Source organism: Lepidochelys kempii, chromosome 4, assembly GCF_965140285.1.
Source record: "Lepidochelys kempii isolate rLepKem1 chromosome 4, rLepKem1.hap1, whole genome shotgun sequence".
Classification (NCBI taxonomy): domain Eukaryota; kingdom Metazoa; phylum Chordata; order Testudines; family Cheloniidae; genus Lepidochelys; species Lepidochelys kempii.
Window position 1 is genome coordinate 110,595,338 of NC_136383.1, and position 22,810 is coordinate 110,618,147.

General features: G+C 41.7%; 2 protein-coding genes across 3 annotated transcripts in view; one reads left to right on the top strand and one right to left on the bottom strand.

Annotated features, from left to right (window-relative positions):
• LCORL (ligand dependent nuclear receptor corepressor like) overlaps positions 1–4,391 on the top strand; it is a 182,311-nt gene extending 177,920 nt beyond the window's left edge. The window contains exon 8 of one of the 2 annotated variants that reach the window (XM_073342423.2): positions 3,468–3,554. In XM_073342423.2, the coding sequence (XP_073198524.2) occupies positions 3,468–3,472 (5 nt within the window). In that variant the 3' untranslated portion in view covers positions 3,473–3,554. Of the gene's footprint in view, positions 1–3,467 lie in introns of both variants that reach the window. The other variant, XM_073342428.2, reaches the window with a different exon arrangement.
• A 584-nt stretch (positions 4,392–4,975) lies between these two features.
• The window catches only part of NCAPG (non-SMC condensin I complex subunit G), a 40,513-nt gene continuing 22,678 nt past the window's right edge, over positions 4,976–22,810 (bottom strand). Inside the window, exons 15-22 of the mRNA XM_073342434.1 lie at positions 22,065–22,304; positions 20,309–20,490; positions 15,593–15,767; positions 15,022–15,183; positions 9,551–9,701; positions 7,815–7,907; positions 6,270–6,348; positions 4,976–5,364 (exon numbers count right to left, since the gene is read on the bottom strand). Coding sequence (XP_073198535.1) covers positions 5,238–5,364; positions 6,270–6,348; positions 7,815–7,907; positions 9,551–9,701; positions 15,022–15,183; positions 15,593–15,767; positions 20,309–20,490; positions 22,065–22,304 — 1,209 coding nt within the window. The 3' untranslated portion in view covers positions 4,976–5,237. The remainder of the gene's footprint in view (positions 5,365–6,269; positions 6,349–7,814; positions 7,908–9,550; positions 9,702–15,021; positions 15,184–15,592; positions 15,768–20,308; positions 20,491–22,064; positions 22,305–22,810) is intronic.

Below are 22,810 nucleotides of genomic sequence, written 5' to 3' on the forward strand. Positions count from 1 at the left end.
ATTTGCAATTGATTGACAGCCCTACTACACATACACATTTTTATATATACACACACACACACACACTTGCTATTTCTGCTTTAAAATACCTGTTAGAAAGCAGTGACAGCTGCCATGAACGGGCCTAGATAAAGAAAATCACTTTCCTAGAGTTGTACTACATAGCAAGCTTCAGCTGATTCTTAGCTCCTTGTTCTTTAGAAAACTAATTCTTGTCTCTCCTAAGCCAGAAACCCGAACAAGATACAAAGCTTTAAAAAGTGACTAGGCGCCACTCTTTTCGTCAGACCTGCAGTGTTCATGGAAACATTGGTTTCCCCAGGAGTGTTTCTCTGGTGCAGGATGAAATAGCTAGACAGATGCACCCAGATTCAAGTCCCTGCTTTGAATCAGGCAAAACACGAGCCTGAACGTGGGTCACCCACATTGCTGTTGGGTGTCCTAGTAACCGGGCTAGTCTGGGCTTGTGCTTCCTCACTATTTATATGATTTTTTTTTTCAAAAAAATCTTTAAGATCTGTTTCAGAATGAAAGTTTTTTACCTTAAAACTTCTTGCAAAAAGGAAATATTGTCTTCCTGCCACCTGTGTGAAAAATGCTAGTTAGCTAGCATATGCTTGGCTAGTTCCCATATTAAGCTTTCATATCATTTCACTAATATTTATTCATTAAAAGCAGATTTTGTCTGTCATCAGTTTCATCCAAAAGCTTCCTAGGTGACCTAGAAATATAAAAATACAAACAATGCCTCCCCATTAGATAAATAAAACTGGCTCATCTAGACACTACTAGGCTATAATCAAATTGGATCACTTTCCAAGTGCCAGAATGCAAAAATACTTTTCAGGGTTTTGTTTTGTTTTTCATTTTTGTGAGACGCTCAGCTGACTCAGAATGGCTTTTCTTTAAAATTTGGCAGGTACAGTACATGGTCCTGCATGTGGGATGTGGGCTTTGCTTTCAACAAGGGAGGTGCCTGAGCTAGTGCTTTAAGACCAGAATTCAGTCGCAAAAACTTCTGATTTTGACCGCACATCCCAGTCATTGTTTAGGCCTTCCTCGTTTTGCTTTCTAGCTGTAATGGGGTAGACTACTTCTAAGTCACAGCTGGGAATGTTCTGAAGATTACAATTCATTGAAACTGGAAAAGGCTTGGCAAGCTAAATATTGGTTGAAGAAATTGGTTTTTAAATTTTATAGCTTTTTGAAAAATCTGACTCAAGCACAGGCCACAGTCCTTATCTTTAGAGACATGCACCAGATTCTTCTGTACAGAATGTTCTCACTACTGTTTCTAGCTAGAGAATGGAATGTGTATGTCTACTTAATGCCACCCTTTCTTATATCACCTGTGTAAAGAGAACATACTTCTATTTAAAACCCATTTCCTACAGTAAAAACCTGCAACTTTTTTCTGGGGCACCTGCCCAGCACTCTAATTCAAAGAAGCAGACACATGCATGTTAACCTCCAAAAGCCATAGTTAAGGCCAGCGAAAAGATCTCCTGTCTGATTTTATATAATACTTCATATCCCCTTGACCTGGTGACCCAGTTGAAGAAAATTGTTGATGCCCGCAGCCCAGTGGAGCTGGGGCTGAGGAGAGCAGCTCAGGGCTACGGAAGAGGGTTGGGGTGAGGGCTGCAAGGTGGGGCTGGGAATGAGGGGTTTGGGGTGCAGGAAGGGGCTTTGTGTTTGAGGGGGGCTCAGGGCTGGGGATTGAGGCACTGCCTTACCTCTGGCGGCTCCCAGTCAGTGGTGCAGCGGCAGGCTTCTCACCTGTCTTGGCACTGTGGGCCGCGCTGCGCCCCGGACGCATCCAGCAGCAGGTCCAGCTCCTAGGCAGAGGTGTGCAAGCAGCTCTGCATGGATCTTGCCTGCAGGTTCCAGGCCAATGGTTGTTCGGAGCCGCTGCTCAGGGCAGGAGCAGCGCATGGAGCCCCGTGGCTCCCACCCGCAGGAGCAGGACCTGCTGCTGGACGCTTCTGGAACAGCTAGGAACTAGCCTGCCTTGGGCAGCACCGCTGACGGGACTTTTAACAGCCCGGTCAACGATGCTGCCCAGAGCTGCCGCAACCCCGTGCCTTATGTTCCACAACCAACTAATTCCTGCATCAAGCCCATGATTGAAGTAGAGCATGTTTTTTATATAGCGAGGATAGCTAAGAGTTCAATTGATGGCAAAATCTCCACCTGCCTATGTAAGTTTTGGTAATGTGGGTTAAACCTGCAGCTTATTTCCAGTCAATTGGTTTAGCTTCAGCATCTAGCCACTGGAGCACTGTGCCTTTTTCTACTAGACTACGCCAGTGAGCAATCAACATTAAAGAGCTACAGTAGTGTGAATTCATTGTCTTATTTATTTTTAATATATATTTTCTCACAGCAAAGTTATTTTATCAACTAGTTAGTTAACATAGTAAAAGCAGGCTGATTGGTTAATAATTAAAATCACAGTGTTTTAATAACATATGCTGCAAAGCCTCAGGCTGAGTATCACTCTTAACTATCTTTATTCAGGTAAATGGATTTGAGTTTTCCTGGATTCTCACTGTCAGGCTTTCCAGAAATTGAATCATTTTTATAGTTCTCTTTTGAATCCTTTGAAAAACAATGTTGACAAATTGTACAGTGTGAACACCAGGACTGAGTACATTTGAAAAATCTCACTCTACAGTTGCTGGGGCACCTGGTTCCAATATTTGTTCCTTTGATAAAAATGTGTTTAGGGAGCTTTGAAATTAGCTTGGAATTTTGTCCTACTTTCTAGAGACTGTTTCCTGTTGACCTTTGAATGCACACTACCTTGCACTGATGAGGTTTTTGCGTTGAATAAATTGAAGGCTGCAGCCTGATTTCAGTGCTTTTTTTGGTATGGATAAAAAACAAAACCACCCAGCCATCCAGGGAAATAGTATATCCATCCTTAGTGTCTCTATTGTAAATACAACCTAGATTAAACACAGCAATAAGCAGACTACTTTTACACAATAAACTTTGGGACAGGGACTGAGGCTACAGCTTGACTGCGGTTAACACTTCTCATGCTCACTCGAGAGAGGCTAACCTGGCAATACTGCAGAGCACAGAAAGTGCACCAACCAACCGTAGGGGCAGCTGATGAGTTGTGCTAATTTGAGCTGTAGCCTAAGAGCCCCAATGCACCAGCCAACTCCAATTTAAAGCACCACCACACTTGCATTAAGGATTGTGTGGACAGGACTTGAGCTGGGGACAGTGCTTCAGTTATAATTTGAATTAACCTTACAGTGAGGAAAACCCTGAGTGTTCCTAGATGTTGTGCAGAGCCCCAGCTCTGCTCCACTCCCAGTTGGTACCTCTAGGTGGGCTTGAGGTAGCCAAAGAAAAGAAAAGTGCCCTCTCCACCTCTCACCTGTGGTGATGTGCCTGGTTTGGATGAAAAATAAAACACTAAAGTTCTTTATCTCCTTTTCCCCCTCCCCCAGCCTGATACAAGTGAAAGCCTCTGAGAAGCAGAATGTATTTGACATGAACACAGCAACTCAACCGTTGAAGTCCGTAAAGAAGTGCCTTAATCAGCCCACTGAGTGGAATCTGAATTTTGCAACAGTATCTCTTGCCAGCTGTAAAGTTTTTAACCAAAATCTCAAAAGTGATGAGAACAAATAGACTGCAGCTATTCTTGCACTATTATTTTGTACATTGTTGTTTTACTCCTGCTGAATCATAAGCATTTATTAAATTGATCTTGAACTGATCTCTTGTGATTTGGCTTTATATTAAAATCAGTAGCATTATTCATTTTGATGTACTCTTATGTTTTTTACATGAAGGTTTGCATTTGACCATTATGGAATTTTGCAGTACAAATCTCATATCAGATGTTTCCCTTTTAATAGTATTTCATGGGGGGGAGGGGGAGGCGGAAGGGGGCGTATGTTCTTTTAAGTTTAATTATATATTATCCCAGTTCTATTTTTGTGCACAAAAGTTAATATATTTTGTGACATGGGTCACTAACTGTAAAGATTTATGGCAATGATTCAGAAACAATTCTGTACCAGGTGGAGACTGACTACCTCGAAGCAAAGCAGTAAAAAGATGTGGCAAAGATGTATAAAATCTCATTCAGAAATGTTCAAAATTTACAGAACAATCAGATTGCACAGTATGTTTTCCTTTTCTAGGGGGTTGCGGGTGGGGTTTATTTTCACTTATCCTGAGAAAATGTGTCAATATTTAAAAACTGTAGTCTAAAAGAAAGGCCAGCCTTGCAGGAGAAATCTCTTGAAAGATAGTCATTCAACAAACTTGTATCTGCACTTTTTTATTGATGTTTCTGATAAGTGGTCCATTTTGTTTTGTTTCTATGAATTTGCCTGTCACCAATTAAAATGGATGTAAACACATTTCCAGTTAATTGCTTTATTGCATTTTAGAATTAATTTCACACTTCCAACAGTCATGGAGTATACCTCTTAAGCAGATGTAAATGTTTCCATTTTTATTACCTAGTAGACAATTTTATCAAGCCTAAAACATAGCCTCAGCTAAGGTTATTTGACATGTCTAATAAAAAGTGTATTGATAGTAGTGTGCTGTTATATTAGGTATAAAAAAACCCTATACTGCACATTTCCCTTTTCTCGATGCACTTATTTTATGGACAGAGCAAAGATTCTTTCACTCAGTTCTCCATCCTTGATAATATAGAGCCAAGAGAGTCAAGAGCCTGGAAGAAGTGTCCTTTGATGATTCAGTGGTTAAACTGGAAGCATAAAGCAACCAGGTCCCCCCCCACGTCACACTGCAATACAGACAAGCCAATAATGAGAATAAGTCCATTAAGATGTACCGCCTTCAAGAACCCACGCACCAGTAACTGTAAACACACACCAAAAACAACAGCTAGCTTGAAAATTCAAAAGGTAATTCTCAATGCTGCGAATAAGACTTAAATCTTCAGATGGAAAGTGCTGTGGTGTTAAGGTGCTTTATCAAGAAGACTAAAAGCCGCAAATCAGGTTTAAGACAGACTTCATACTTTTATTACACAAAGAGAAAATATGCATCTAAGGAGTGATTGTCAAAATTAACCCTAATTTAAAATATTGTAAAGTTCCAGGGAACTTCATGTTTTTACAACTATAGAAAGTTTTAAAAAAACTAAATTGACAGTAAAACAAAGCTTATTTTTGTAAGTCTTGTGAAGAGCTGGCTTTCATGAAGGACACTTCTCTTGCTTGCTCTCATCTTCAATCATCTGCTTCTGCATTCAGAAGCTTTGAGAGATTCATCCGAGTTTTCTCAAGTGCTGCTGTTTTTGCTCGTCTTGAAGGTCTTGAACTTGGCAATGTAACTGGTTCTGGAACTTCATCACCACTAAACATAAAAGGTTTCAAAATGGCCACAAAAAAGCAAATTTAAATGTAAATGCACTGCCTTGAAACCACTGAATAATAAACTGCATTCTTTATTGTAGACACTGCACTTGATATAGGTTGTAAGTTTATTTTTAAATAGCTGTGTATATATCAATTAGAGTAGTGACCACCACAAAGGCATAACCAAAGGTTAGTAGTTAAAGTGCGTGGAAAGCAGCAAGATAAGCTTTTAGGGGCTATCAACATAAAACAAATTGTCTAGACAAATTAAAGGGCCTGATCATATTGAAGTTAATGGGTCATGTGCCTGACCATAAGCAGATGTGGGTCCACAGTTAGTGTTAAGATAACAGCACTGCGTAATGGGGTGAAGTGAATGGCATTCAATTTTTTTTTCCAAATGTTGATTTCTACAGTTTATCAATTTACAAATTAAAAAACTGAATAATAGCAACAAGATAGTAGCAATTAGTATAGCAGAGGTAACTTTACAAACCCTTCCCTAAATAGCTGTTACACAAGAACAAAAAATTGGAAGATATACTGGAAAAGAATTAATGCAGGTTGAATTTCTTAGCTGTAAGTCTTAGCTATTAAAGAATTGTTTTATTTCCTTGAAAGGAAAAAAATTACTTTTTCTTAACTAGTACTTCTGAAGGAGACTGAACATTTATGGACAGCTTTTAATTACTTATTTTTTATTACCCTTGTTGAGAAGTCTGGGATTAATTCTATAGTATATATAGTTAACATGTAGTTTATCTTCTGTGCTTGGAACATCTAATTTTAAAAAGAAGGATCATATGGATGAAAGGGTTTGAATTAAGTTTGCTTGCAAGGAAGAAGGAAGGAAGTTAGAGTGGCAGTAGGGACGTCATGCAGTCATTACACAAGACTGTTTACCTTTCACTGTCAGACGCTACCGTTTTACGATTTCTTCTCATGTTCACAGACCTAGCCTCTGTGTTGACTTTTCTCTGCCCTAAAACACAAATGAAAGTTACCCATCACCAGAACAATGACAATGTGCCTTTTGTTCAAACAATCTTCACATCTTAGAACTCCTAGAGACTTTTCATTTCTTCAATACTATTCTTCCTAAACAAATTTCCCTCACCACACATGGGTAGTTCCTTACACCAGTGACTCTCAACCTTTCCAGACTACGTACCCCTTTCAGAGGGGTCTGCAAGACAAATCAGACTCAAGTTACACCTCACCTAAAAACTACTTGCTTAAAAAATCAGACATAAAAATACAACAGTGTTACAGCACACTATTGCTGAAAAGTTGCTTACTTTCTCATTTTTACTATATAAATCAAATCAACTGGAATATAAATACTGTACTTACATTTCAGTGTATAGTAAGAGCAGTATAAACAAATCACTGTATGAAATTTTAGTTTGTACTGATTTCACTAATACATTTTATGTAGCCTGTTGTAAAACTAGGCAAATATCAAGATGAGTTGATGCACACCCTGGAAGACCTCTGCGTACCCCCAGGGTACATGTACCCCTGGTTGAGAACCACAGACATAGAACACAGGACCCTGACTATAGATGATTGATAAACCATGAAGAAACACACATATCACCCTCTTAAAATGCCTTATTTGTTTACATACAATACTTATTGGGTTCTATTAGTTAGACTATAATAAAAAGGAATTAGGAAGCCAGTTTCTCATTGGCAACTAAAAGGCAAAATGACTGAACAGTCCTTGCTATCTCATCTCCATGCCGAATATTTAGACTGCACAAGCGGGGCCCGTTAGTATCTTTGCAGGCAGTAATGTGATGTGACTTAGGGCCAGAGAATGTGGAGGTTGTGGGTCTTTTCTTTTGGCTAGCTCTGTTGTTTCCAAAGTCAGAGCTCAGCTTTTGTGTCTTGCTTCAAATCACATACTTTCTCCTCTCCTTATACTGCTCTAATGTGCCATAAAATGCGTTAATACATCCCCTTACTTCTCACCTGTTGAATGAGGGATCTAAAACCAGTTAACATTTTCTTCTCCTCTATCCCAACTTTTTAAACACCTATAATCATTCAAAGATTTTAAGTCAGGTGTCCAATGACAGAATTTACAATTCACCTCGCAGTAACGAACAGTACAATGTGTATTTGACATGGACATTATTTGCACACACAGAATATCAAGTAGAGGCAGAAGTTTCGTTTCATAAACCACAGTTCCAACTTTTTACAGATAACTTGACACTGCTTTAGTCTGTGTAAAGTAACCACATAAGGGTGTTATAGTGACAAGAACTGTTTCATAAACTCTGTCAGTCAGAGATGTTTTATTTATTTTTTAAAAATCAAAGGCTTTAAAGAAAATTATGCTACAACAAAAACATTTTTGCTGCAATTCCTATAGGGCTTACTTTAAATTAAAAAAAAATATTTGTAGCTGTTAATGTTAAGCTATAAGTCAGCTCATACCTCTATTAGCTTTGCTTCTTGTAGATTTCTGCTTTGGAGGTGCATTATCTTTATGTTCATTAACAGGACTTTGATCAGCTTCTTTATTCTTTTCTGTGTAACAGAACAGTGTATCAGGTCAATCGTAACAGATGTGATCTTTACATACCAATGCTGAAAATAAACTAAACACAACTCTGCTGTCATTTTTTAAAAGTTCAGTCATTTTTAATTCAGAAAAAATAGGAACACACACTAGCAACTATTGCAAAGTGTGGTTTTCTTTACAGCAGTGATGCTCAAACTTTTCCAGTCATGTCCCTCCTTACCAGTAATGGAATCTGTCTACCTTCTCCCCCCCGCCGCCCAACCCCTCCAATTACTGCACAGCCAAGGCATCCTCAGCAGCAGAGCTCAGATTCAAAGCGGTGCTGGGTTGGGGGGCATGGCACTCCCTTCCTGCCCTCCTGTGGGGGCTGGCCACAGTCCTGCACCCCCCTAAATATTCCTCTGCACCCCTAGGGGAGCACACCCCACAATTTCAGAACCACTGCTTTACAGGACGCAAGAGCTCTCGCTGCAAGAAAATATGTACTGAAATGCAGAATCTCCATTCCTCTTTGACGGAACTTCACACTGGAAAGAAAACCAACTATGAGCCAACAGTAGGCAAAGGCTGTTATCCCACAGCTGGAGGAGAGAGGCGAGGGCGCACAACCTAAACAAACGAATCACTACCAGCTCCCCCTACTATGAATATGCAAAGATGAAAACAGCTGAAATTGTTATACATATTTTGTGATTCATCTCTGAATTAAATTTATTTTAATCTATCAGCCCCACTGAGCTATGACTCCTGGAGCTTAGTACTCTGAAATGATGGAGTTCAGGCCCTGAAGTAAGCCACTAATAAAGAAGCAGAAAGGAAGAGCCAACTGAGTGGTCTTCAAGTCAGCTTAAGAAAGTTGCTTAGCTATTTAGATAGGAAACTGATCAAGACCAGTTCCTGGAAGGATTTCTAAACTCCTTGTCCGAAGGGGTGCTAACAGATCTGAGTTACTGATAGCACAGGAACTGCAAGTGGTCCCTTGCTGCCTAAATGGTACAGAGGATGGCTAGCTTCTTGCTGCACAACTACAAGTGCAAAGTCTAGCTCCAGATGTATAAGCTAACACTGAGAAGAGGCATCACGGCTAACATATCACTACAATAAAAATTAGTCTGAAAAACATAAGAAATCTCTTTTGAGAAAAACTACAGATATGAAAAGTACTCAAGTCCAACAAGCAAGCAAAGGAAAGAAGAACTTGAAAACTAGTGAAAACTTTTCAACTCAGTAGGTTTCCAGGCTAATTAGTAGACACTAGTATTCAAGAGGTAAGTGACTATTCAAATCTGCTGAAGAAAGCCCATCTGGTTAGTGTAACATTTATTTGTGAAGAGACTGTGGAGAGAATCGATGATGGAGAAACGTGTGGCAATACTTAACACAAGAGGAATATGGAAAATGAAAGGGAAAAACAGTAGAGAAACTAGGAAAAAGCTAGGAAAAAAAATCAAAAGATAGATTAGTCCAACATTGCAATACTTTTTCAAAAGGGTAAGAATGTACAACTTATATTTTTGTTACTTTAAAACTCTGCATAGTAAAGAGAAAACCTTTATGTTTCTATGTAAAAAATATATATACACTCCCCACCCCGCCTGCATTCAGGGACTCATTTACTCTCCTGTTAGCCATACTTTCAGTACATTACCTTCCTCATTTGGATTAACATGCTCAGATGTTGTGGTGACAGTTTCCTGTTCTACTTCTGAGCGGTCTTTGTCGAAATAATTTCCTTTGCTTAAATTCAAATTCATCTTGAATTTCTCAATCGCTCTTTGACACAACTTATCTTTGACCTTCTGTGGGTAGAAATGTTTCATATTAATATTGCTTAATTCTGCAACAGCTCAGTTTCTACATATCTTCTAATATAGGATTATCCACAAAATGCTGGTATTTCTATATCTGAGAATCAGGTACCCTTCACTATAGTAAATGCAACTAGTACCATATTTTGTATGGCGATAAAACACTCTAAGTTATGGATACTAACAGACAAGGCGAATTATTTAGGAAACAACAGGGTGGATCAGTTTAAAAACCAAGGTCATTACGTAGCAATGTAGATGAAGAATAAAAAGACTATTTAGGTCACCAGCATTAAACCTTTGTTCATTTTAGAATTAGTGGCCGAAATAAAAGGAAGGCTACTGATCAATCATCTGAATTCTTCGAGATGAGTCCCTGCCCATTCACACTATTGGAAGGTGTATCGGCAGTGCAGCAAGCTACTGGACCCTTTGAAAGCAATGCCTCAAGGCACCTGTGCTGCTCTGAACATTTCAGAGGAGACCATATAAAGGCCTGGACCATTTTGAATCCCGTCACAGCTCTGTGACCATACGAGAGCTCCAACCTAAAATCCCCAATTTATTTGGTAAAAACTACAATGTACAAGGTACTAAGAGTATAAATGTTTTCTGCTATTAAGACCCAGTAAAGGTTCCAGGTCTGCATATAACCTGTGTTGGAAGGAAATGAGGCAGTTGGGCACCCTAGCCCCTTTTATACCCTCACCTTTGGAACATTTAGAGCTTCAGGGGTAGGAAGAAGTGCAGGGACTACAATGGGCAGGGCTTCCAGAAGGTTCCATCACTTTGCTGTACTGTGGTATAAGAAGGGGGCCAACTCACCAACCAGTGTGTCAAATAAAGCTGCCAACAGCAATAGAATAGCAGTCGCTTTCTTCTAGGATGGGTTTATTTTTCAAAATCCAAACAGTTCAACTCAAAACAAAACAGGTAAACCAGGTCCTGATGCCTAGCCCTTCCTAAAGCCTCTTCCTCAAAAGGCTTCTGCCACAGCAGATATCTCCAGCCAGATCTTCCACCTAGCTGGTGTAGAGAGCCCCTCCCACACTGTTCCCTGATCATGGTCTTCTGGAAAAGACTTCCTGCTTGCTGGCCTTTTATCTAAGGACCAGGTGACCTACTGACCTCAAACCCCCTATCTCAAACCCTCTACCTGGAAGGCACCTAGTTAGTAACAGGTGGGGCTAAGCTGGAGTGGGCAAACTACGGCCCAGAGGCCACATCCGGCCCTTCAGGCACTTTAATCTAGCACTTCAGCTCCCACCAGGGAGCGGGATCCAGGGCTTGGCCCGCTCCGGTGCTCCAGCCAGGAAGTGGGATTGAGGGCTTGCCCCGCTCCATGCAGCTTCTGGAAGCAGTGGCATGTCCCTGCTCCAGCTCCCACACGTAGGAGCAGCCAGGGGGCTCCACACGTCGCCCCCGACCCAAGAGCCTCCCCCGCAGCTCCCATTGGCTGGGAATCACAGCCACTGGGAGCTGCAGAGATGGTGCCTGCGGACAGGGCAGCACGCAGAACCGCTTGGCCATGCCGCCACGTAGGAGACGGACGGGGGACATGTCGCTGCTTCTGGGAGTTGCTTGAGGTAAGCGCCGCCCAGACCCTGCCCCCCACCCGCACCCCTGCCCTGATCCCCCTCCTGCCCTCCAAACGCCTCAGTCCCAGCCTGGAGCACCCTCAACCCCACCCCAGAGCCTGCACCCCCAGCTGGAGCCCTCACACACCTCAACCCCCTACCCCAGCCTAGAACCCCTTGCCACACCCTGAATTCATTTCTGGCCCCACCTCAGAGCCCGCACCCCCAGCTGGAGCCCTCACCCCCTCATGCACCCCAGTTTTGTGAGCATTCATGGCCCCCCATACAATTTCCATAGCCAGATGTGACCCTCAGGCCAAAAAGTTTGCTCACCCCTGGGCTAAGCCCACATCCCTTAAAAGGGCCATCCCACCCCATTAGACACAGGTAATAGTGTAATACCACAATAGTCCAAACACCACTCGAAGGCAAATTAATTCTCATTACTAGGTATAAGTGCCTGAAATGCACTTTGTTGGCGCAGTAAGAGGATTCAACACATTAGGTTATATATTTCATTTTTATGCCATTCTAAACATGGAAGAATGTCATTTCTTACTACACTTGTCAAACTATGCTTAAACTGTAAGTTAGAATTAAAACTACCAAGCTAGCTACTACAACTAGCTTTAAAATCAATAGAGAAGAATCAGATAAACAGCCGAAGCTCTCTAGACTCCAACGCATGCAGAAGTTATTGCCCTACACTCACACACACACACACACACACCCTCCTCAGGCCACATCCTTAAAAGAGTCCATAGGCTCCACATTCACTTCAGGACTGAGTTCAAAATTACCACTTTTGTTAAATCCAGGTATGGACTTATCGACCTTGTGTCCCTCTCAACTCTTCTGCATGTATAGCACAGTATTCTTCTAACCCTCCATCCACTTGGACCATGGTTGATGCAAGTTTTCTCTGCTATTCTTTTAGCTATCTGTAGCAGTCTTCCAATACCTCTCCATCTCAGCTCAAACTGTACTCTTTCCCCACTGCCTAAGAGACCTAATGCTAAGCATGCACATAAGCATTCAGCTGAGGAAGGACTGAATAAAGATAAGGTCCAACTCTACATTCAGCTGCAAATACTGAGATTTGGTTAACAGCAGTAGCTGGAACTAACTAGGGGCCGTGCTCCTCTTGACCTGCTGCTCACAAACAGGGAAGAATTGGTAGGAGAAGTAGAAATGGGTGGCAACCTGAGCAGCAGTGATCATGAGATGGTTGAGTTCAGGATCCTGACAAAAGGAAGAAAGGAGAGCAGCAGAATATGGATCCCGGACTTCAGAAAAGCAGACTTTTACTCCCTCAGGGCACTGATGGGCAGGATCCCCTGGGAGAACAACATGAGGGGGAAAGGAGTCCAGGAGACCTGGCTGTATTTTAAAGAATCCTTATTGAGTGTGCAGGAACAAACCATCCCGATGCACAGAAAGAATAGCAAATATGGCAGGCAACCAGCTTGGCTTAACAGAGAAACCTTTGGTGAGCTTAAACACAAAAAGGAAGCTTACAAGAACTGGAAACTTGGACAGATGACTAGGGAGGAGTATAAAAATATTGCTCGAGCATGCAGGGATGTAATCAGGAAGGCCAAAGCACAACTGGAGTTGCAGCTAGCAAGGGATGTGAAGGGTAACAAGAAGGGTTTCTACAGGTATGTTAGCAACAAGGAGGAGGTCAGGAAAGTGTGGGGGAGGTGCATTCCTCCTTACTGAATGGGGGAGGCAACCTAGTGACAGATGATGTGGAAAAAGCTGAAATACTCAATGTTTTTTTTTGCCTTGGTCTTCACAGACAAGGTCAGCTGCCAGACTGCTGCACTGGGCAGCGCAGTATGGGGAGGTGAGCAGCCCTCAGTGGTGAAACAGGTTAAGGACTATTTAGAAAAGCTGGACACGCACAAGTCCTTGGGGCCGGATCTAATGCATCCGAGGATGCTGAGGGAGTTGGCTGGTGTGACTGCAGAGCCATTGGCCATTATCTTTGAAAACTCAAGGTCTCAGACAATTGGAAAAAGGCAAACATGGTGCCTTTAAAAAAGGGAAGAAGGAGAATCCAGGGAACTACAGACAGGCCAGCCTTACTTCAGTCCCTGGAAAAAAACATGGAGCAGGTCCTCAAGGAATCCATTTTGAAGCACTTGGAGGAGAGGAAGGTGATCAGGAGCAGTCAACATGGATTCACCAAGGGCAAATCACGCCTAACCAACCTTATTGCATTCTATGATGAGATAACTGGCTCTGTGGATATGGGGAAAGTGGTGGGTGTGATATATCTTGACTTTAGCAAAGCTTTTGATACAGTCTCCCACAGTATTCTTGCCAGCAAGTTAAAAAAGTATGATTAATGGTTCGATGTCTACTTGGCAGCCAGTATCAAGCAGAGTGCCCCAGGGGTCTGTCCTGGGGCCAGTTTTGTTCAACATCTTCACTAATGATCTGGATGATGGGATGGACTGCACCCTCAGCAAGTTCGCGGATGACACTAAGCGGGGAGGAGAGGTAGATGTACTGGAGGGTAGGGATAGGGGCCAGAGTGACCTAAACAAACTGGATGACTGGGCTAAAAGAAATCTGATGAGGTTCAACAAGGATAAGTGCAGACTCCTGCACTTCGGATGGAAGAATCCCATGCACTGCTACAGGCTGGAGACTGACTGGCTAAGCGGCAGTTCTGCAGAAAAGGACCTAGGGATTACAGAGAACAAAAAGCTGGATATGAGTCAACAATGTACCCTTATTGCCAAGAAGGCTAACTGCATATTGGGTTGCATTAGTAGGACCATCGCTAGCAGATCCAGGGAAGTGATTATTCCCCTCTATTCGGCACTGGTGAGGCCACATCTGGAGTATTGCGTCCAGTTTTGGGCCCCCCACTACAGAAAGGATGTGGACAAATTGGACAGAGCCCAGCGGAGGGCAACAAAAATGATTAGGGGGCTGCGGCACATGATTTATGAGGAGAGGCTGAGGGAACCGGGCTTCTTTAATCTGCAGAAGAGAAGAGTGAGGGGGGATTTGATAGCAGCCTTCAACTACCTGAAAGAGGGAGGGATCCAAAGAGGATGGAGCTAAGCTGTTCTCAGTGGTGGCAGATGATAGAACAAGGAGCAATGATCTCAAGTTGCAGTGTGGGAGGTCTAGGTTGGATATTAGGAAAACATATTTCACTAGGAGGGTGGTGAAGCACTGGAATGGGTTACCTAGGGAGGTGATGGAATCTCCATCTTTAGAGGTTTTTAAGGCCCAGCTTGACAAAGCCCTGGCTGGGATAATTTAGTTGGGGCTGGCCCTGTTTTGAGAAGGGGTTGGACTAGATGACTCTGAGGTCTCTTCCTAATCGTCTATGATTCTATTCTATGGTCCAAGATGTAAAGGACTATCTTCAATTTTATTTACATGTGATAAAATAAGGTGCAGCACATCTATCATGAATCTTACTGTGATGACACATGAAAAACATGCCATGTAGCTTCAACTTATTGCACTGGTTGAAATGGTTCAATGTATTTTAACAACATAGTTCATAGTGACCTCAGCCCACAGTTTAAAATATAAATATCCTGATTAAAACAAAAATAATTCCATCCTGATTAGTATTAAGTTAAACACAGATTCTTTGTTAAATAAGTAAAAAATAAACTATGGAATACTACTAGAATACTGAATTTTTAGCTATTAAAAAAGGTACCAAGAGCAATGTAACAATTTATTTGTATACTACCTACCTCAAGGATCTCCTCAAGTAGGACCAGAAGATCTTTTGTGAAATATTTACTGAGTTCCAATGAACTCAAGGCTTTTGCATAAATACGAACATCTGGTGCAGTTGGGTCTATCAAGATCTCATTGCAGATTTTCACAGCTAAGCTATCATGCACTGTTAAATCCTGTAAAAATCATAAGAATATTCTGAAAGCTGGTTGAAAGTTATTTACATGAGAAGACCGTGTAATGTGCCTGATGTAAGTGCCCGATCAGCTATGTTAAATGGTAAAAAATTACATTTCTCAAAAAGCAGCATTTTATGCATGTGCACCAATTTATGTACATGCACGCACACACAGGAGGGAGCAAACAACAGCTGCTGGTAAATTAAGTACGGTGGTGTTGCTTTAGCCACATGAGGAAACAGCAAGCTAGAGACAGGTCACTTGGGATAATCTCTTTCCTTCCTTCTTATGCAAGAGCCTCAAACAGAGAAATCTTCACAGAGTGATAGCAGTGGCTGGGTTGTTGGGATGCAATCTCTAGCCACAAACATCAAAGTAGCATCCCCGTCAGCCATGATCTACATACTTGGTAATCCTGGGACCTTTTGGCCTGAGGATTCAGTCCACTTGGTCTTGTCAGGTCCACTAACAGTTCAGAAACATTAGCAATATCTACTTCAGCCAAAGGTGAAGATGCAGGAGCATTAAACAGTGTGCGCAGAGTTGGAAGAAAGGCTTCCTCAAAACATTCCTGATTAGTCCTGTTTTAAAAGAGTCAAATGTTAGTAAACAATGTGAAAATGTGATCAGAAGTTCATCACAGCCTCATCTCAGAACTAGCACAGTATTTTGTGGGGCCTCAGTAGGCCCAAAACTTCCAACCCCATCCTAAGGATTGGGGTCCACCATGGACCAGGGGTCCTGTCTGTTTACTGTATCAGAAAGAAGGCCCTAAAACAGTTTAAAACCAGGTTATTTATCCAACAACCCTTTCTGTGTCTGTTGGTCCCTGAAGAATCCAGTTTGCAACTCTCCAGAGGGATCATCCAAAGGGATGATAACCAAGGAAGTACATTAGCATTTCCCTCCTATTAGAGAAGGTACATTCAATGCCACAATAGCACATACGCAATTGCATTTTTAATAGTGGTGACTCTGGAACAAAGAATGACCTTGACTTGGTGGGATATACAGTAAGACTAATGTTCAAAGATAAAGATTTCAGACTCCTCTTGCCAATGTAACTGCAACCAGAGAACATGTCTCAATAAAACCAGATAACCTGTTCACATGCAGAAGAACTAATCACCGAGGTCAGCCCATTTTTCCAGATTGGGGGACACTGAAGACATATATCCTAGTTTCACTTTGATACTGGACTCAACAGAAGTTAAGTGAAAAATTATCCTCTCAATAAAGTGACTTATTCCTGCTCTTGACAGAGTAGCGATAGGAAATTAAGGGTTTTTCCCTCCACAATTTCCCCCTCCTCATCCCCAATTCATTCAGCTGTCCTTTTAGTAGCAATTTGTAGAAACTTTAAATTCACATTTTATTGTAAAAAAAGGATGCCGTAACTATTTCATATTCCCACTTTAGCTTTTATACTAGCTAGCCACAAACTGCCACTCAAAGAGTAGCCAGTCCTATTTTTCCCGTGGCAGAGAAAGGAAGGAGAGTTTAAGTCTGCCACATTTTTGTTGGGTTTATTTAAACCTCACCTTTCCCTCTCCCGCACCAACCTCCTTCTGCCCCACAAAAACAAATACCCTGCATTGAAAATCCTGAATCTGCAAATTTAATTATTTAAAACAGGAGCCCAACTGTTTCCTCTACACAGCTGCTGAGCACTAAGGTCAGTTTGTCTGTTTCCTTTTGAAGTTCCACTGCTAGTGTTCCGTCAGTGACACTTCAATGCCTGGCTGCAGTGCTCAGCAGCATAAACAAGTAAAAATAATTCTGTTTATATCATCTCTTCCTTCAGAAATTCAATAAAAGAGTTGGATGAGAGCTCCCAAAGCAGTTTCACAGGCAGCAGTAAAAATTATAGATTTAAGAGAGGGGAAAGAAAAGAAGGATAAAAGGAGATAAAAGGGAATTTCAAAAGAATAGAAAAGATTTATTTCACTCCAACCCTAACTGCATGTCAAACATCGGCATAGTTATCTCACTGTCACAGTAATCTATGCGCAGACAGAGGAATCTGTGGACTTAAAGATCATTTCTACAATCAATTGGAACATCTAGTATGCACAGTCCCACCACATGATGATATCGTGATCCTGGGTGACCTAAATGCAGTTACAGGATCCCTACGAACTGGATTTGAACAGGTCATTGGTCATTATGGTTCAAGCACACCCAATGATAACTCTCACCGCTTGCTTACATTCTGTGCCTCCCAGATTCTTTCCATTCTTGGGTCATGGTTCAAGTGGCAACGCATATACCAGATGTCATGGATCTCTCATGATGGAGTCACTCAGAAGGAGTTGGACCACATCATTACACGCGATAGGCATCTCTTCGCCTCCTGTGGAGCATACAGTGGTGCAGAATGCGCAGCGAACACATATCACCTTCTAGTGGTTGCCCGTATGGTGTTGATGCACCAACGAGCAGGGTAAATCCTCTGCAATGATGATGAAGTTTTACATCAACACACTCCATGTGCCAGGTTTAGCCAACAGGTTTTGTATTGATGTCAGCAACAGATTCTTGGCTCTAGCTCATCTGCCAGACGACGTGGAGGTTGCCTGGTCCCTGTTCACTTCTACCCTCAACCCGTCTGCTGAGCAGACAATTGCTGCTCATAGGTATCCAGCACGTCGACCATGGCTATCAGAAAAGTCCTTCCAGATTATTAAATTGAAGGCCACAGCCCGCCAGCATGGTGATAAGCACACTTGTAATCAGCTGAAGTGAAAATTTAACATCCTGGCACTCCACAATCGCAAGCCATATTATAACCAAATGGCAGATGATGTCGAATTTGGCTTAGCCGGGGTGACTTGAAGCATTTCACGCCATTTGCAACCTCAGCGGTCAAGAGGTAGTCATTACAAATGGCATCCTGAACGACAGCCAACGTCATCCATGTAAATCGCATGACGACATTCTCTCACGCTGGGCGGAACATTATCACAGTGTCCTGAACCATCCTCCAGCTGCCGCTTGTTCAGAGCTGGATGATCTGGCAGTCACTGTGATTCCAGATCCAGACATTTGTACTGATGCACCAACACTGGATGAAGTGTATCATCTCTAAACTGAAAAACGGACACGCAGCCAGTGCTGATGGCATCCACTCAGAACTGCTAAAATGTACTATTGATCCTGTAGCAGAATCACTTCTGGCCATCTTTTGTCTAGTGTGGAGAACTGGAACCTTGCCAACCACCTGGAAGGACAGTATTGTGATCTCACTCTATAAGGGCAAGGGACCGCGCAATGAATGTAAGAGCTACAGGCCAATCACCATGCTCTCCGTTCTAGGGAAGGTGTTTTTCGCATGTTTTGCTTGCTTGAGCCTTTGCTACATCGGAAGCATCGTTCCCAACAGTCAGATTTTACGAGGAACAGGTTCATATTAGACGCCATTTTGGCCCTTTGCTTGTTTTCGAAGATACATCGCGAGTTCAGGAAGCCCGTGCACGTGGCGTATGTTGATCTTAAGGCCGCATTTGATTCAGTAGACCGTGTTGTGTTATGGAAGGCCTTAAAAAGTTGTAGGTGTCCCTACCACACTGCTGGACTTGATTAGAGAGCTACATAATGGAACCACTCCCCGTGTTCGTCTGGGGAACCGCATGTCAGTGCCTTTTAAATCAGTATCTGGTGTTAAGCAGGGTTGCATTCTGGCCCCTGCACTCCTTTGTTGGGCAATGGATTTCATAATGCAGCATTCGTCAGGTCCATCGGCATTGAAATCAGTGATTTCTCACTCACAGACCTCGACTATGTTGTTGATGTTATTTTAGTACAGAGCCCCAATAGGTTTCGTGAGGCACTGCAGCATGTGGAGGAGGAGTCAGATAAGATTAGTCTCCATGTTTCATGGTCAAAGACAAAACTGCAAAATTTAGGACCAGGTCCACCGGCGACTCCAATCTCTTTGATCAACGAAACAGTTTCCATCTTTTGTTATCTGGGTTCTATACTTACAAGCTCCTCCAATTCTCACACGGAGGATTTCCATTGGATTGGCATCGCAGCATCTGCCATAGGCTGTTTACAATGGATATGGAATCAACATCATCTTAGTATGACAACTAAGTTCAGGATTTATTCAAGCTGTATCCTTCCCATACTGTTGTACGGCTGCGAAACATGGACACTATGCCGTGCAGACTGGACAAAGCTAGAGGCTTTCCACACAAAATGTCAATGTTGTATACTGGGCATAGAGTGGAATGACTTCATCTGTAATGCAGATGTTTATGATTGTTCGGGTCTACAGACTATGGGGGCCATTGTTCGCAGGTGGAGCCTTATGCTTTTCGGACAAGTCACAAGGATGCCACAAGACGTTTCAGTGAACACCGTTCTCCGGGTGGCTTGTAACATCTGGGATAAAATTCCACCAACTGAGGGGTAGAGGCGGCCCAGAGGCAGACCCCCTATTATATGGGTTCATCAAGTCTGTTCTGATGCTGCACACTCAGGCCACCAAGCCTTTGCAATTGTGCAGGAAATGGGCCAAATGGCGAACGATCGCTATGGATGACTGTCTGACTAAGCATTGAAGAACGCTCCATTAAAAAAATGGAGGTGGGGATTTTACTTCTAGGTATGTTGCAGATGTAACCAAAACAGTGGAGCGATCAATCAGTGTTGACGGCCATATACTAATGCAGCGCAAAGGAATAAATATGGAAAGAATCTTCTTGTGCAAATAGATACACACTATTACTATTTTAACTCTCTCAAGAGGGAAGCATGAAAATGATCACCTTACCTTCTTAAGAGGCTGTAAATTAAGCCTTTAAACACATAGTTAGGCACTTAAATGTGCCCCGATTTCAGAGTCATTGAGATGCATCTACTCCCAATGAAGTAAATGAGAACTGCAGGTGCTCAGACCTACTGAAAAATTAGGCCACTTATTTAGTTATCTAATTTAAAGTACTCAGGTTGGACACTGCTATCCTTACTTTCTTAGGCTACTGTATCATAGTTACGTAGTACATCCCACATACAAAATGTACGGGAATCACAAGAACAAAATCAGTTAAAACTACAACCTAGAAAAGAAAGAAAAAACAATGTATGATTTCAACATCAGATTTTTAAAAGCTCCTACCTATTTGCATAAGCAAATAAAGGGAAGAAAACTCCCAGACAGTGTCTAAGTTGAGTATCCTCTTCTGTCACGGGATTATACCACAACAAAATGAGACGAGAAAGAAGTTTCGCACTAATTAATCTCCCAGAGAACATCAACTTGGCCAGGCCTTCTGCAGCTTCTGTCCTGAGTTCTGAAAACTTAAGTAAAGAAAGACTGTATCAGAGACAGAATTACAATCCTTTGACCGATACACATTAGTTAATTGAAAAATAAAGCCCCAATCTTACACTGACATCATTGTGGATGCATACCTACACCACCGACAACCTCAATGCAGGCTCAAACTTGCATCCTTAGTGTCAGTGAAACTCTAAAAATAGCATATCCCAGACACTTAAGTTACTGTAAATGCAAAATGATATCCAAATCCATACTAAGAGAATTCAGGAGCCTCAAATCTCTATCATGAAACCTACAGCTAACATACGGGGGGGGGGGGAGGAAACCCCACACTTCTTAGATTCCAATCCATTTCCAACCCAGTTAAAAATGAAAAAGGCTTTTCACTCACTAGTGAAAAAAATGGATTTCAGAACACACAACTTTGCTACAACAATCCTGCCATTTCATTGCTCTTTTACAGCTATGAAAGGCATGTAGGACTGACAGTTTTAGTAATGGCAGAGATGCAGTTAATCATACTTCTTTGGAAGTTGCCAAATACTCATACACTAGTAGTTTGCATCCATTTCTCCTTATTTAGTTCAAACTCATCGATGAGGCTTCATATCTGCCCTTATCCAGCTACTTACAGAGTTTCAAAAAGTTTGTGAGCGGTTTCCCAAAGGAAGGAAGGAGTCAAGTAGGTCCAAAGTAGAAGCCAGTTTGCAAGACAAGTCCCAATATATTTATCCTAAGACTATTTACAAGAAGGCTACCATCCTGAAAAAGCCAAATCACACAACGTGACCAAGATCCAAAAGTAGCTTAATGAACATTTGATATAAAACAGAAAATAATAATGAGGAATACAATCCATCAGAAGGCACGTACACCTTCTTTTTCCCCCCCCTTACAAAGGTCACAATTTGATGGTTTTCAGAAAGCACTGGGGTCATATAATTGTAACAAACAAAACCACTGAAAACCTGGGGAGTTGTCTAGTTAATGCCATGAGTTATGTCGGAGGGTAGCAAAGTACAGGAACAGAATACTACGACTCAAAAACCAGACCCAGTGAACTCACAATGGAAGCTTTAACTCCAACAGTGATGAAGTAATTTCCTCCTCTTGCAAAGTACAGAAAACAGTTTATAAAAATGGATTGGAGTAGTGTTTAAATAAGTCTGTTCTGGTATAGATACTGCTGTAGTCACACAGATATCCTTGTTATCACAAGCTGTTCTAGTTGTTATTGATTTAAATGCAGCTATGCCAATTTACACCACCCGAGGATCTAGCCAAATGACCTTTAATGGGAAAATAGTTATCTGGGTCATAAAGGAATGTCTCACATATTTTCACCAGGAGTACTATGGAGTTACAGCAGCCCTATTTATAGACTTCTGTGCAGTATGCAACAGTGCACATGCAATTTTCATTCACATTTAAATCTACAAGCAGTTCCTGAAATATCTCAATACGCTGGGCATCTGATCCAAGATATAAAACATACAGAAGTGTTACTTATGTACAATTATATACAAATTTTTACTTTTGTAACAAAAAAGATGTAGAAGAGCAGACTGACGGCATTTTATAGATAACTTACCTCGCTGTCTAAGAAACTGGAAAGAAGTTGTAGGAGTTTGTGAACAGTGGCAGTCTCTTCTTCCAACTCTTTTATTTTAGTCTCCTCCTCTTCAATATCTCCACTTCTAATCTCTGTTTCTTCACTGTGAGAATCATTGACTTTTTTTGCTCTGAATGTTTCTATCCCAAATAACATCAGCTGGTCAAAGACTGCCTTTAAAGCACTTCGCTTTACCTTTATATCATCAATTTGTAAAACCTAGATTTTGTAAAGGGGGGAAAAAGATGTATAGTTCTGTGGTACATCACTCAATTAGAAGTGTTGTTAAAAACAAAGAGCTGACAATATTTAACTCCTAAATCAGTGACTGAGGTTACCCAAAGATCACACAACAATCCATCTAAGCTAAGCGGAATCTCCCCAAACTCTAGAACAATATGAAAAAGCAAACAGAGCTCAAATATGAACCCAAGTTTGGAATAAAATCTGAGGTTGAACTATACAAAATTATTCATTCAGCTCCAGCTATGCAATCAGCCTACTTTGTTCAGGCCAAAACAGTGCAGCCCTATTTATAGCTGTTTCAATCGTGGATGTCATCCTGATCCAAATTGGAGGCCTTATCCCATGTATTCTTACTGTCCTATTGTGTCTATTTTGGAAGCATGTAATAATAAAATCAAACTTATTTAGACTTTGCTAACTTCCAAAGGCCCAAATCATAATCAGGACCCCACTCTGCTGAGTACTATTCATGTAAGACA